This window comes from Toxorhynchites rutilus, chromosome 2, assembly GCF_029784135.1.
Source record: "Toxorhynchites rutilus septentrionalis strain SRP chromosome 2, ASM2978413v1, whole genome shotgun sequence".
NCBI lineage: Eukaryota > Metazoa > Arthropoda > Insecta > Diptera > Culicidae > Toxorhynchites > Toxorhynchites rutilus.
In genome coordinates this window covers 66,049,124-66,065,687 of record NC_073745.1, presented here as the reverse complement: position 1 = coordinate 66,065,687, position 16,564 = coordinate 66,049,124, and the positions used below count along the sequence as shown (strand labels likewise).

General features: G+C 42.0%; 1 protein-coding gene across 8 annotated transcripts in view; it reads left to right on the top strand.

The window, feature by feature from the left end:
- Positions 1 to 3,310: 3,310 nt before the first annotated feature.
- LOC129764377 (vanin-like protein 1) overlaps positions 3,311 to 16,564 on the top strand; it is a 48,894-nt gene continuing 35,640 nt past the window's right edge. Inside the window, exon 1 of one of the 8 annotated variants that reach the window (XM_055763387.1) lies at positions 3,311 to 3,499. In XM_055763387.1, coding sequence (XP_055619362.1) covers positions 3,443 to 3,499 — 57 coding nt within the window. In that variant the 5' untranslated portion in view covers positions 3,311 to 3,442. Of the gene's footprint in view, positions 3,504 to 15,523; positions 15,679 to 15,726; positions 15,879 to 15,946; positions 16,305 to 16,564 lie in introns of those variants that run through there. The other 7 variants (XM_055763382.1, XM_055763384.1, XM_055763381.1 and 4 more) reach the window with 7 other exon arrangements.

Here is a 16,564-nt window from a genome sequence, read left to right as displayed (position 1 = left end):
GTTTACTCTTTATGAATATGTTGATGGTTCTGAAAAGAACCTTTGGTGTTGTGTTTTTGTTATCACTCGATATTCCCATCTTGTTCGGTTAAACCTTCCTGTTTAGCTATTGCGTTTGCCACTCGCCACAGCTTTCACAGTTGGAAAATTTCTTCCCATCCAGCTTGTGACATGATGTTCAGTAAATTACATTTAATGCGACGTGCCGGAGAAACACTTTGCCACTCACTGAAACTTATTGTTGCCTTGATGAGCGCCGAACCGAAGCTGCTCTGTTCTTGATGCGGGTTTTCTGATTGTCATGAGCAGCTTTGCAAGCCAACTCGAGCACTTCGACGGCCGAAACTCTATAATCGCTGTTAGGTATACTGGTGCTCCGGCACCAATCCGTTCGGCCTAGTTACCCTTGCGGAGCAATCAGTGAATGCGACCAACAGGGAACTGGAGACCTGCACGGTTCGAGTGAGACTTTACCTTTCCCTTAACTTGTCCTCCTTTGTTACGTCCACGATACCGATGCCGTACCACCACACGGGTTTACGGTTTGAAAGAAAATAAGATATTTTTTTGGGGTCCGCGTGTTTTATACTCTAGCGGTACACACTCACAGGATAGAGACAAATCGGCAGACTCAGCCAGAGGGGCGAGTCCAACGAGACGAACGAATGAGCGCTAAAAGGGAGCGATGGCAAAAAAAATACATTCATTACGATTTGTTCGCTCGTTGGATTCACATGCAGGCTAAAAAGGGTACTTTTCAGGATCACAAAATTATCTTTAATCTAAAGAGTTTATTGTTTTGTTATCACTCGATATCCCCATTTTGTTCGGCTAAACCTTCCTGTTTAATGATTGCGTTTGCCACTCGCCACAGTTTTCACAGTTGGAAAATTTCTTCCCATCCAGCTTGTGACATATGTTGTACAGTTAATTATATTTAATGCGACGTGCCGAAGCACCAGTCAGTGTCGCATTGGAGGCGATTTTAACCTGTAATTGAACATTTGCGATGACAGTGGTACAGTGTCGACTTTCAATGTGGGGTCATAATTTGGACCCCGAACTCTATGTTTACAAAAATGTCCAACTAAATATGTCGCATTACAGGTCCGTCCAATTAGCTAAATGACGAGATAAGTGTAAATTACTGTACTTTAAATCTAGAAGCAATTTAAGAATTGGTGAAAATCAATAAGCTCAGAACAACTGCCAAATTCACATACTCATCATATCCTGGCAAACAAATTATGAAAAAATCAATTTGTGTTTTATTATTATTTTAGATATTGTTTTAGAAAGCATTGAACTGTTTTTCCTAAACTCTTTTTTGGAAGGTTTAATGGCCCTGAAAAGCGCCTTGTTTTATGGAATGGTTCCAATTTAGAAAACTTAGTACTCGTGGTTTTGAAAAAAACCATTTCGAACGCCCTCGATGCCGCCTTGTTCTGGATTTGCTACCAAAGCAGTTTGTATAAAGAACAAACTTTTTTCTTCTGCTACCTGATGCCGTTTGCGATTGCGTTTGCCACTCGCCACTCGCTGCAACTGCCTGTTGTCTTGATGTCCACCGAACCGAATGTGTTCTGTTCCGAATGCGGGTTTTCTTATCGTCGCGAGCAGCTTTGCCAGCTAACTCGATCATTTCGGCGGCTGAAACTATATAACGCCGGCTAGGTGGACTGGTGCACTGGTACTAACGCGCTCGGCCTAGCTACCCTTGCGGGGAACTCCAGATCAACACGGTTCGAGCGGGATTTTGCCTTTCCCTTCACTTTTCCTCCTTTACCATGTCCAGACATGGCTGCTTGGGTTGGTTTGTTGATGTGTTGTGATGCGAACCGATGTGGTGTACGGTTTGAATGAGAATGATCGTTACGGCAGCGGAGTGGGGATTTTTAAGCTGACTGGCTGGCTCGAGAATTACGCATGTGTGAGACTGCGACCAATTTTTCGTTCATTTTTTTCTTTTTCCTTTCCAATCGTGCTTCATTCTATTTCGCTGCTGCTCTGGTTGCCCGTTTTGGTCGGTACGATTTGAGGAGCACAAAATGGACCAATCAAAAATGGGCACATAGTGCATTTTGACAATGCTTGATATTTCACAATTATTCAATTATTTATCTCAAGAAAAATGAAATGTTATTCGTTATGATAGATTCCTTTGCGATCTATTGAGAAATGCTCGAGTTATAACCGTTCCAAATCTTGCATTTTTTCCTACTTGTTCAGTGCCTAGATTTCCATTTCACCCCCTATATCTTCCGGTTAGACGTAGTCCTACGTCAAAATCGAAAAAATGAGATATAAAAAAACTCTGTGACGCTCTAGATAATTCATTTTTGCATGCTGATGAAAAATTTCAGCCAAATCGATCGAGTAGATCCTAATAATAAACATAGTTTCGAAAAAAATGCGTTCAAAAATTCGTATAGCAATAATATATCCCTTGAGGTGACTTCATACTTTTGACTGTAACTTTCCAACGAAATCAAATATTTTTATAGTTTTAGAAGACACGTTACAATTGTGAAACATGCATAGTAGGATACTGTCATTACGCAAAATCTTAAATTTCAGTATATCAGAAACGCATACATAATGGTTTAGACCAAAATGAAACTCTACCAGCGAGTACCGTGCAAAAGCAACAGAAAGCGTGATATTCTATCCCCGTTCGTCATCATTGTAGCCAGCGTCTCGCTACGACAGTTGCAGTGACCGCCAATCAGTGCGATCCCACCAACAATAACAACGAAACCAACAAGAACCAGTAGGTACTGACTAACTAATGATACGATGAACAAATCGTTTTCGCCGTCGTCGCCGTCGGTCATTGTTGATCAGCTCCGAACCGAACTGTCCCCCTGTCTGTTGTCGGCTCAAGTACATGCGGGATTGTTTTGGATCGGACTTTTTGGCCTGCCTGAGTTGTAACCGCAATCCATACACACAGATACACTGAGTACGACTGATAACAGTGAGCCGTTTGTACGATTCAACGGAAGCCATATCAGTGCCCAGAGAAGATTTGTTTGATTTGCACGTGTCGTTTGTCATCGAGTTGTTTCGGGCTGTTGCTGAAGAACGTGACGAACCGTGCTATCTGTGTGTGATCTGGGCCATTGATTTAAAATGCATTTGAGGCGAGTGTAATTGCTGACCATGTGAGCTGGCATAGTTGAACGTTTTTTTTCTTCGGAATATTGAATTCGCAGTTTCGTTTGGTGCCCACTTCGCGCTGAGTCTGTAACCAGCCCCCGCTGAGTTGAGTGAGTTGAGTTTTGCAATCGGGGTATGAGGTAAAAATTCGCCGATTAGACAATTCCTTCGTTTCGGTTTGGGCTGTTTGCATTCGGGTCCGAGTTCGAGTTCTGTGTAGACAGGGTTGGTAGGGGAAACTGCTAAACGCCAACACACAAGAAATACCCGGTGGGAGCTTCTTATGACTGCGCGCTATCTCTATCGTTCACTGGCTTCTTCGGATGGAGCACGCATCCATGTAGGTATGACCAATACAGACCACACAAAATAAATCTAGCGAACGGTGGGCAATGGGGTGGTTCTTAAAATCTAGCGTGGAATATGAAGCGAAATAAAGACGATGTTTAGCACATTTGAATATCAAATGATACATGAGATGATTACGTAAAACAAGATCTGAGACCTGAAACAAATAGCGTTTAAGCTAAAACTCAGAGAGCTTCAACTTAACATGATGCTTGATTTTTTTCACTCATTTTTCGTTTGATTCTGTCCATTGCCATATACAAAAGTTATGGAGGAGCTTCAAAAGATTATCCTAGATAACATACTTTTCCCAAAGCATTTAAGTTTTTTTTTACCGTAGACTGAAAATCTGCGAAATGTGACTGTGGATTGCACACACCACTTCCAGCGTTTCTTCCATTATTCATGTGTTCTCTGGAACGTTCGTAAGGATTAGGCTGACCAAATGTCCCGTTTTGAATGGGACGTTTTTGACGTAGAACTACGTCTTTCATTAAGGGTGCCAAATCAGAAAACAGGTCACGTTTTTATGAAATAAAGTTAACGTTAATAACTATTTTTGCCGAGAACGGATTTTGGCGATTCACATACTAAACGAATCGGAAATTCCGTAAGATTTGTTTAATATGCTATACATTAGAATCCCCTGGTTTGTAAATGGTTAAAATTCATGAAAACTTGAGGCGTTTCCATTTTCTCATACATTTGTTCTGTCCATTTGTGTGCTTTCCCGAACAGACCTGTCAATAACGAGCAACTTATCGACGACCAACGGAGGGGAAATCGTAGGATTCAAAGTCCCCATGAACGAAGGAAAAGTAGAAGAATGAAGGGGAATACTTGCCTAGAGTATAAACAGTGGATCTCGCTGAGGCAAACTTTCATTCGGCATCGCACTGTTGAGCAATCCAGTTCACCTTGCTTTCGCTGCGCTTCGATCTTAGATTGGACCCCACCAGTGGTAATCCAACTTGGATATCGTCGTTTGGTTTTTCTGTTCGTTTTTCGCGTTATTCGTATCGTGTGTTTTTCTTTCCGCGTCATAAATTGGACGCTTCGCGTAGTGTAAGAAGAGCAAGAAGAAGAGGAAGGCAGGCTCGAGCCCTGCAAAAAACGAACACATTGCCAGGGGCAATAATATTTCGAGGCAAGCGTCATCCAATGATGCACGCGATGTTGGTGCAGTGAAAAGCGCTCGCACTGAACCGAGCCTTCGCGAGTGTGACACCGCATCGCACAACAGCGAAGTAGACGATTTCGGCGCGTCGGTCGAAAATGTAAACGCCGTTACCCAGGCAGCAACCAAAATCAGGCTCCCCCCGCTGGTGGTGAAGGCGGTCGCTCTTGACAAACTCATCAGCGAATTCGCATCGATGGGTGTTACAGCAGAGTACAAGCTGTGTGGCATAATTCAGACTTTTTCCAAGCAGTTAAAATTGTTTGTTTTCCGTCATCATAAGGGCTTCTGGCTTAAACTGACGTTATGGTGAAGCAGGCGTTAAGGTTGTGCGTCAAAAAAATATTTGGGAAATACCAAGCATCTTGAATGTCTTACTGGAATGTTATAAGTTATTTGGGTTCGCGTGCCAGTTGCAAAACTGCCTTCAGCTAGGATTGCATTAGCGCTATGAAGCATTGCTACTGTTTTCGAGGTTTTTATTAACAAAAACCGTTTATTTCGCTTGTTTAGTCACCGAGAAAGTAAATGTCGTTCTGGAATTTTGTATGTGGTTTCGCTTGCCAGTAGCAAAACTTCCTCCACTAAGGGTGATAGCTGCGCTTCTCTCGAGCATGAGAAAGAAATACAACTTTTTTTCGAGGCCAGTAATATTAACAGAAGCATTTCTTTTGAGAATAGCGCAAAATGATGAGAAGTGTTTTATATTCCTAGTAGTTTCAAGCCACCAATGTATGGCTCTGTATGCATGCTATGGCGAACGCTTGTTTGGCGCTTGGTTTACGTTGTACGAACGATGCCTAGAGGTGCGATTCCTTTAAGGAAATACTAAACAACATGTAGCATGATATTTGATACTTGCAAGTGTTGTCGTTGTTGTTTCCATGCGGTGCCAAAGATATATTGATGTAGTTATGAGATGTGGAATAATGGTGCTGGTGCAACATGTATATAATCGACTCTAGCCGAGTCTATGTCAATTGCGAAAATGGCAAAAAAAAGAAAAGCGTTCGAGGTAAATTTTCATTGCATTGACATGAAATAAATTGCGACTTACGATCAGCTAGTGTATTGTTTTGCGAGGGCAAGAATGAATCATCAATCAATTATCGTCAACAAATTCTACAATAAAAAAACCATTTCAGAGATTATTCTACTAAGCAGTTGTTTCGAAAATTTCACAGCATTATAGAATAATATCCGAAGGTATAAATAAGCGACTTATATAGAATAACAGCGTAGTTCTACGTCAACAATGCGGTCGTACCATTTTGAAATGTTCCGTCTTTTTATCAATTTGTGCCGTATTTTGAGTATAAAGATAAAATACTTGTAAAAATGCCATGTTGTATTACGATTTGTTTGGAAACCCACCCCTTAAATTGTTTCTCACCAAAGATTAGTTAGTGACCTTTCGAACATTTATTCACCATGTTGGAAGAGATGTGATATGTATCTGTTTTTAAAGTTGCTGTCAATAAAAGGGAAGAAGGAAAGCGCTGACTGACTGGGACTGACATCGTATGTGTGACATCAGCAGTTGGTGAGACTGCTGACTGCTTGCTACTTGGAGCGAGACTGAGTGTTAGAAATTACGAATGTAAATCTTTGTAACATATGTATACCCGTAAGTTATAAACAGCTTGGATTGATTTGCAATATCGCCTCCAAAGTGTCCGTCGGACGAACGCTGCATTTACTAGCGAGCGATTTACGCACGCCTCATTCACAATTCTCAGAGAATTAACAATTCGATAGGTAGTTATTAATTTTAAAAGTATTTCATGATTTTGCGCGCGAGTACAGGAGGGTTAAGCAATCATAGACTAATAAACTACAACGTAAAAGTCCTACTAATATAAAAAATCAGTTTTTGGAAGCAGATCTTTTTGCAGATTTGTATACATAATCACAACAATTTATTCTACGTTATGTATGGAAAACTCGTACTACACTTTAAACTGCTTAGGTTTTTTTTTGTCTTTATTTAAGAGATTTTCAGCCGTAGGCTGGTTCTCTGTGAAGTACAAGGAAGAGTCCTTAAGGAGCTAACCCAAGTGGCGGGGAATATGGTACCCTTGTATTATTACACCCTACGCATGGGGTCTCAGGGAGCCGCCCAAGTTTAGGGGACTTCGAGTCCTAGATTTCCTTGTTTTGTTTATTCAGTTTCAGCTTTCATTGTCCTTGTCCGTGCTTGGTCTATGCTTGGTGAGTCAGTTGTTGTTGATCCCATGTCCGTGTCCATGTGGGTTGCCTAGTCTTCAATGGTTTCGTTGTTAAGTTCATTTGTCTGGTTTCCGTTTCCGATTTGCTGGTCAGTGGTGGTTTCTCCTTATCGTTACTGTTCCTTGGTTATATTTTGTTATACAGTCCGATGTCCTTCATGAATATGATCACTTTGGTGATTGTCGTGTCATCGTCTTCAAGGGCGCCCCTGATGCTTCCAGGGATGTCATAAGTTGTTCTCGGATTTTCGTACTGGGGATAGTGGATAAGTACGTGTTCCACTGTTTGGTGGACACGACATATGTCACACTGCTGCTTAAATTCCCCTCTACCCATGTTGTAAGCGAAAGCTGTATGACCCGTTCGCAATCTAGAGACCACCTGTTGATCTCGGTGACCTCTAGGGTCTTCCCATTTTTTAATATCGGCCTTTATTTTACGCAGAACATACTCACGTGAGTTGTCTTGTCCGGTTGTGTACCATTCTTTAGCCCACCTGTCTTTGAGCATTTTAGTAGTCCATGCTTTGATGTCATCTGCTGGGACCCTTTTGGTGTAGAACTCCATCAGTCGACCAGACTCAGCGAGTTGGTCTGCCTTTTCGTTCCCGGGTATACCGGAGTGGCCCGGGATCCAAATGAAAGCAATATCCGGTCGAGCATCCTCGAATATTTGTTGTATCCAAGGATGCATCGGTCTCTCCGACTTCAGTGCGGCGACAACGCTGGCTGAGTCAGTTAGCACGGCTATGGGATGGTTTGATTGGTGTGTCGCGGCGATATATGCGGCAGCCGCCTCTGCTGAGAAAATATTACACGCGTCTGGGAGGCGGTAACAGGTGTTGAGGTCGGGGCCCGATATACCTATCCCTACTCTCCCTAACGCGAGTGATCCATCCGAGTATCGAACGGTGTGATTTGCGTACTTAGTCCTCAGTAGCTCCACGACGGTTTTCCGGATGGCTGTGGGGTTCGAACCTGCTTTGTGTTTGCTTTTCACTGTCGAATCTATTTTCATTGGTGTTCCGTTCCAGTCCCTGGTTCCGCACCAGTGGATTTTGGAGATAGGTGGGAACTCCAGGTCAATCGTTTCACGGAGAAGGCGATTGGCTTCGACGAGGAGAAAGCCTTCCCTGTCCGACCCTGCTGTCCTGTTGGCGAAACCGATCGCTCGATGGCAAATTTTGTTTTTGATGTAAAAACGGAACGGGAGCTTTCCACTCTCGGCGCAGGCTGCATCCGCGGGAGTGGACGGAAGGAGACCGGATGTGGTTCGAATAGCACGATGGTATGTGGGGGCGAATTTATCTAGTAGGGTCCGGATGCTTAGTATGGTGAATTCCAGACCGTATGTGAGGCCAGAGTTCACAATGGCGTTACATACATTCATTCTTACGTCCCGGTTGGCGTTAGCGTGCCGGCCAGCAATGCATTTGAGGAGGTTAATGCGACTGAGGCAGTCCCTCTTGACACCGTCGCAGTGTTGGTTGAAAGACAGCTTCCGGTCGATGGTGACTCCGAGGATCCGTATAGTTTTTCGTTTTGGAATACGTTTATCATCGATGTAGATCGGGGTGCTACTGACTCTATGGTTGTGACCACAAATGTGGGTAAACTCGCTTTTGGAAGGTGATAACTGGAAACCCACTGAGGATGCCCATTTAGCTACCCAAGAAACGGCTTAGTAGGTTCTCGAAGATGCTGTTCATTTTTATGAGGAACAATGTCACGGCTAGTACGGAGCCTTGAGGGACTCCAGTTTCCTCGGCGAATTCCCTCGATTTTTCGTTCCCAATCATTACGTATCAATTACAATCAAAACGAACGAAGGCTCAAGAAGCCCTTCACAAAGTGGAGCATGTGACACGCGATACTCCAACTGTTGGGTTGCTGCAGGACCGCCGGTGTCCAAGCTCGGTTGCAGCTAACTCAGTGTGAAGATTTTCCGTCTTTGCCTCATTCAGAGCATGACTCAGGGTGGCCAGATAAGTGGTCGTCCCATAGCCTGGCCGGAACGCGTGTTGACGGAAGTCCAGTAGATGGTTCTCGGAAAGATGTTGCATCAGCCGTCGATTCACCATTCTCTCCATGACCTTGGAGGCGCAACAGGTTAGTGATATCGGCCGGTAGTCTTCTGATGAGTGTCCAGTTTTGTCTGCTTTTTTAATTGGGACAACTGCTTAGGTATGTCTGATATGCTGAAGGAAAAGTCTTCAGAATGAATTCCTTTAATGGACATAAACAAAGTTGCATCCGCACTGTTAATGACTTTATGATCGTTTTGAAACCAAATCTTGTGAAATCCATCGCAAACTGGCCGAATTTGTTTCTGACAAGCTTTTTCTTGCAGACGCAGTGGACTATTCAGAACAAACAAAACAAAGATATTTAAATCGTATCATTAGTTTTTCATGAGTTCGAAGCTGAATTAAAAAAGTTGAGGGGACTTGAAAGTAATGTTTTTGAAATTAAATTTCAATACTGCAACGATAGAAATTGAATGGGTCTCTGGGAAATTCATCATTTTACAGTAAACTATTCAGAATCCTAAGAACTCGCACAGGGAAAGTGGTGGTAAAATGGACATGTTAAGAAGAATTTCAACTAAATCGTTGGAAACTCATGCTTTATCAAACTTAAATGCAGTTTCTTGAAATTAAATATACTGTTTTTCGGATTAGTCGGCCAAATGTTTTTCAAAAAAGTGTTTTCCAATGTTTTAATTGTTTAAACCAAAACAGACCGAAAAGTAGAACTCCTTTTTCGATGCGACATGTAGCGTTGAAGTTTATCGCTCACGAAAGGAATTCTTTCACTCTCTCTCTCAGCGCTCGTGTGTCTAGTTACCAGCGTTGCCAATGTACCAGTTTAAACTGGATTCTTTTTTTCCTCGATCCAGTCAAACAGTTAAACCTTACAAACTTCCAGTTTTTTAAAATATTGTCCAGTTTTATCCAGTTTTTTTTATATGGTTGCATCATTTTACAAAGTTTTTGTAAAATAAATTCACGATGTATAAAAATCATCCTTCTCTCACTCTTCTTATTCCTTGACCAATTTTGTTTGTTGATATTATTTTTCCGATCGATCCAAGGTGTATTTGCTATGCTGGCTTAAAATTTGTATAAACCTCAGACGTTATAGGTCCACCAAATCATTCTAAAGCTCAGAAGTTCATAGGGTCAATGTGCTCTATTGACTTTAATTGATATGAATGTAAAAAAAAACAAGTAAAATTCCTTCCGTTTACATTCGTTTACATCAATCGACCATTCGACGAAATGAAAATCCAAAAATTTCATGTGTCACAGCATGGCAGGAAAGATTATTTTTAGATAACCTGAAAAAACCAGTACAATTAATTAGATCGGCCATATATTCTACTATTTATCGCATGCATCTTTTCCAATCGAAATCCAATCGCAACGATGGAAAGTTAACTGTGGGAAATCTGCTCAAAATACTCCTCTGAAATCAATCATCCCGCCGATATATTATGTTATTCGTAGCTTATACACTTTATAGAACTCCATTCGTGACGGCGGAGAGTTATTATTGGGAAAGATAACTGGAAAAAAAACTCTAGAACTAATCGGACCAGCGAAATGTCGAACTCCAATCTCGAAGGGGAGTGTTATCTTTTGGAAACCTGAGAAACCGAGAGAACTTCTCTAGAAACCCGAAGTTCCGCGTACGCTTTCTAGAAATTTCATCGTGACGGAGGAGAGTTATCTTTTGTTAACCTGAGAAGGTAACCGAGAGAATCATCTAAAACCCATATTCCCGGCGATATGTTCCGTTATCAATCGCGCGTACTCTATATCGAACTTCAATCGCGACAGAGGAGAGTTATCTTCCTTTAGATAATAGCCACGAACAACAACTTGCAGCCGTTCTCCTTAAGGGCTTTGGATACTCTGCTCTGAAAATAAATACGAGATTTTTTTTCAAAATAAAACCATATTTCTAGAGGTTCTACAAGAAACGATCCTCAAATATTGTTTTACAGTAATGTTCGGGTGGTGGGAAACGTTATTTTGATCTGCTCGAATGGGTAATTAATAGTTCATTTCGCTATTTTATGAGCTACATACGCTTCAAAGGACTATTTCTTAAGAATTGGAATAAGTAAAAAAAATGATTTTAGATAAATCAAAGCCTAAATTCTCAAAATAAAACAATTTCACAGGATCCAGTTTTCTTCCATTTTTTTTTAGATCAATCTTCCAGTTTTTTGAAAAATATTATTGGTAACCCTGCTAGTTACTGAAATATAACAAGCAGAGAAAGCAATTGAAAGAGCTGGAAATTCTTCCCATCACTTTCCATCATGCATTGGATGTGATTTCAACATTTCACTGTCCATGTCAACCTCACCAGTATAATTATTGAAATAATTTAAATTTTCCACTTGCAAATGGATTTACTTTTCCGTACATACCTAATATCACTTCTCTGTTAACTCACAAACTGAAGTATAACCATCAGTGAATTGAATTTTGATACTAAATCACTCAAAATGCTTAATATCGAAGCCACTAAAATTACATCCTCACGCGGAATCATGTATGATTTTCAGTTTTTGCTTACTTTTTCAACTTTTGATCAGTATTCCATGTTTTAGGGTGGTTTAAATATTATAGAATAACGTGTAGAACATGTTCTCATCAACAGAAATTTTGTTACCGTTTCCATATTGGGGAGAGGCCTGTTCCAATTTACCAGGTTACCTTTCGGACTGGTTAACTGCCCAGCCACATTAGCAAGACTTATGGACAAGGTCCTGGCATACGGGGAACTTGAGCCTAACGTATTCGTTTATATCGACGACATAGTGGTCGTTAGCGATACATTTGAAGCTCATATCCACAGTTTGGAAGAAGTGGCTCAGAGATTGAAATCCGCCAATTTATCGATTAACATCGCCAAATCGAAATTTTGCGTAAAACAGTTACCGTACTTGGGCTATATACTGTCTACCGAAGGGTTGCGCCCCAGTCCAGACAGGATAGAGACGATAATAAACTACGAGCGTCCGGGTTCTCTCCGTTCACTTCGTAGATTTTTAGGGATGGCCAATTACTATCGGCGTTTCATCCCTAATTTTTGTGAGGTGTCGGCTCCCCTAACAAATCTCCTCCGCAAGAAACCCAAAATCATAGCCTGGAATTCAACAGCAGAACGAGCTTTCATCTGCCTGAAGGACTGCCTAATTGCTGCTCCGATTCTGGCAAATCCGATTTTCGAGAAACCCTTCCAAATACAGACGGATGCTAGTGATAGTGCTATTGCCGCTGTTCTCACACAGCAGCATGATGACGGTGAAAAAATTGTAGCCTATTACTCGCAAAAACTTTCCCCAACGCAACAAGCCTATGCTGCTTCCGAGAAGGAAGGTCTAGCTGTATTGTCGGCCATAAAACATTTCCGCCCCTATATTGAGGGAACCCACTTTCTAGTTGTGACGGACGCTTCCGCCCTCACCCATATAATAAAGGGAAAGTGGCGCACTTCCTCTCGATTAAAGGGTGTGTCACATCAAATTGCATCACGGAAAAAACGCTGTAGAAATGTAATTTTTAGGAATTATATCTTCAGCTTTCGCTTATAATCAGATAAGAGTGTATAGATCACGTTGGCCATGCTTCACTGTCAATTTTTCGTAAATTTGGAAAAATGTCGTCAAACGAAAAAGAGCGTCGTGAATTAATTCTGTGCACTCATTTCGAGAATCCGGAGTTGTCACATCGGGACATCGGTAAGATGCTGGGAATCGTCCAATCCACGGGCAGCAGAGTACTAAAACGATACTTCGAGAACCTAACCATCGACCGGAAGGTGAAGAACGGCAAAAATGGATGCTCCGTCAGTGAAAAAGATCACAAGCGCGTAGTTAAGCAGTTTAGACGTGATCCGAGAAGTTCGGTCCGGGATGTCGCCAATAAGCTGAATTTGTGAAGTTCATTCGTCCAGCGGACCAAGCAGCGGGAGGGCCTGCGTACATACAAGGTTCAGAAGGCTCCTAACCGCGACGAAAGGCAAAACATGGTGGGGAAGACGCGAGCCCGGAAGCTGTACACCGAAATGCTGACGAAGCCGCATTGCCTGGTAATGAACGATGAATCCTACGTCAAAGCGGACTTTCGTCAGCTGCCGGGCCTGTTGTTCTTCTCCGCAGAGGACAAATTCAGCGTTCCGGAGGAGATTCGCAAGCAGAAACTATCCAAGTTTGCCAAAAAGTACATGGTGTGGCAAGCGATCTGCTCTTGCGGAAAGCGGAGCGCCCTCTTCGTGATGACCGGCACGGTAAACGGGCAGGTTTACCTTAAGGAGTGTCTACAGAAGCGCTTACTACCACTATTGAAGCAGCACGAGGGCCCGACCATCTTCTGGCCGGATCTCGCTTCGTGCCACTATTCAAAGGACGTGTTGGAGTGGTACGAAGCCAACGGGGTCACCTTCGTGCCAAAGGAAATGAACCCGCCCAACGCGCCGGAGCTTCGCCCAATAGAGAAATATTGGGCGATTATGAAGCAGGCCCTTCGGAAGAACCCAAAAGTTGTCAAATCGGAGGCGGACTTCAAGAGAAAATGGATTTCTGTTCAAAAAAAACTACAACCTGACGTTGTACAGAACCTTATGGGCGGGGTAAAGAGGAAGGTGCGAGCATACGGGCTTGGGCTCGAAGTATTAATAAAAAGAAAATGCCAAAAGTTGTTTAATAGTTTTTATTTTACTGTCTAAAATTTTCAAAAGGATCGGTCTACTGGGCGAATTTCTACAGCGTTTTTTCTGTGATGCAATTTGATGTGACACACCCTTTATAAGGGGAAGCATATTTGAAGTAGTAGCCCGCGAGAAATGAAGAAAAACTGATCAGTGGAAAAAACCCAATCAATTAAAATTCATATCGCGAACTGTAGATAATTAAACCGGTTTTGTCTACACTACAACTTTTCAACTTTTCCATCTTATTATGAGCACTTCAATAAGCAATGACACCCAACATAATGAATTAATGTTTTCAGCTAAAGGCAATATCAGAAAAAAATTCGCAAATTTAATAGAGGAAAAAAATGTCTCTTCAACGAAACAAAATATGTTTTGAAAGTCTGGAGAAGGAAAAGACACAATAAGTATTCGTGAAAGTAAAGCCGTCGAAAAATAGTTTCCATTATTTATATGAAAAACAAACTATTTGCTGTTTTAACGGAGATCTGTTCATTTTTGTTTGTTTCGAATGCAAGAAAAGTTGCGACTCGACCCTGTGCGTATTTGAGGTAATTCAACTAGACAAAATTGATCTCCAACATGGTTATCGATTAATTTTTAGGGAGAGTATGAGGTAGTGTTACCGTTTAGAATTAAGTAGGTTGATAAATTAAATAAGTTAGTTATAAGATTAAAGTCAAACAAATTCAAAACAAAAAAGATTAAAGTTGACTTGACAAAACAAAAAAGTAGGAAATTCAAATAAACTAGGATTTAAGTTAGCTATAAATATAATTACACACACATATACACACACCAAACACACAAACCTGTTGTGGGGCGAAAACGCCATAAAAGCAGTTGATTGTGCAATAGACATTTAATAAGCGACATCCGAAAAAGGGAACGATGGGAAAAGAAAGCACTAACTGGGTCTACAGTAAAAGCTCTTTATCCAAAGCTCAACAAAAGCTATTAAAGTGATCCCGATTATAGAAATTCAAATAAAGCATTTGAAAACTGCAGTTCGACCTGGAAGGACGGAAGAATCAGGTATGGATTTGGATAAAGAGCAAGACCCAGTAGTAACTCTGGACTTTCAATTTTTTCCCATCAGGATTTTCCCATTGCCCTGAATTCGGATTCCCCGTAGCGAAACGATTTTGGGAAATATTGCTGCCGTCCACGAAGCTCTGCAGATACGAGCAACTTGAGTCGCCAATCCTAAAGGAACTCTTCGAGCTACGGCGAAGCTCGCGGCGCACAGGTTTCGCTCGACAACATCCGGCCGGCCACATCACACTGACATACACACAAATGTAAGTTGAATAAACGAAAAAAAAGGAATCTATCCGTGTTTTCACTTGTGAACTGAATCCTTGATTTGTGCCCAAAAAGAGAGTGAGCCGATCTTGAGCCTCCGAGTGACAAGCTCGAGCTAGCCGAGTTGAAAGAGGCAGTTGAAAGCCCACCCTCAATGGTCCCCGTGGCTTAGACCAGGGATCGAGGGCTTCTTTAGTGACAATTTGAAATCCAAAATGTAACTACACAAATCAACCATCTGTCCATATTACCCGCACTTCCCCTATACTTTTAACAAAACTAGTAATAGTGATCGCATGTGAACCTACAAAAAATCAAACGCTATCGCAACCACCCTATCGTCGTAAGGCACACCGCCAAATATGCGCCCATGTGTGTACGAAAATGAATACACAACGCAAGACGGAAATAGCATTCCAATATGTTTAATCACTTATCAATAAGCCGTGTAGAGAACATACACAAAGTATGGGCTGGCTGAAAGTGAGCCGGTTCTGTCATTGGCTAGATATGGGCGAAACCTGGAAGAAAGCGGAACTAAACGGACAGAACGGAACGGAACAGAACGGTATGCGAGCAGCGCCAGCTCCAGCGATGCGTGATTAGAACGCGGTAAAGGCTAGCCAAGTGAGCAGGTTCAAGTCCGCGAGAGGTGTGCGCGTCTATGTGTCCGATTCTGGAAATCAGCTCAAGTTTGTTTCTTCGTTTCTCCGTGTTCCCCCTACGTACGGCGTAAGTGAACTTTACTGGATTACAAGGAATTTCAAATCGTTGTTTTGCGGTGTGGCGTGAAAATAATTCGCAACAGTAAACAGAACGGTTGTCCGCGCGCGCAGTGGAAGAAGCGGAGTGCGATGTCCATTTGATATATGGGTATCAAAGAAATCGCGTCTGTACATATATGACGCGCGAGTCAGTGGGTTTATTTGCCGGTAATTATTTCAAGGACACTCGGACTAAGCCGTGGAATGCTTCTGGTACCGATATTGGACTATCGCGAACTGTTACGTGTCTATCGAGGCAGAGTGCATACTAATGAGCAGCATTAGTGAAAAGTTGTAGTGCAGTTGTTTGTCACACGGGTTGTGTAGCTGTTCGACATTGGATGCATATTTCAAGAAGTTTTAGATCAAAATATTTGGTTGGGAAAATATGAGTGTAGATCACTAGTGTTTCGGCTTGAGTTTAGCCTTGGGTAGACTACATGTTCATGTTGTTCCCCGTGTTTGACCTGAACCAGCGAAATTGCATAAAGAACATAGTGAATGGCGCTCGGGAGTAACAATCCATTATCGGTGCTTCGAACTGTGACTAGTCAATAACTATGCCGACCACGTCACCAGGGGAAGAGAAGGAATGTCAGTATGATATTCGTGGAGCAGATCGCTAGTGTTTCTGTTAGAATAAGTGAAATCAGTTATATTTACTGAAACCTGCAACAATTTCACAATATGGAAATATTTAGCTGATGTGACTCAATGTGTACTAGAAAAAAACCAATGAAGGCCGTCGACCTTGATCATGGCCACAGCCTTAACACGTTAAGCCCCAACTTTTCCTTGCTAGGGACTGACGCTGGGCTCAACGTGTTAACAGACATCGATACATAGGGGAATGG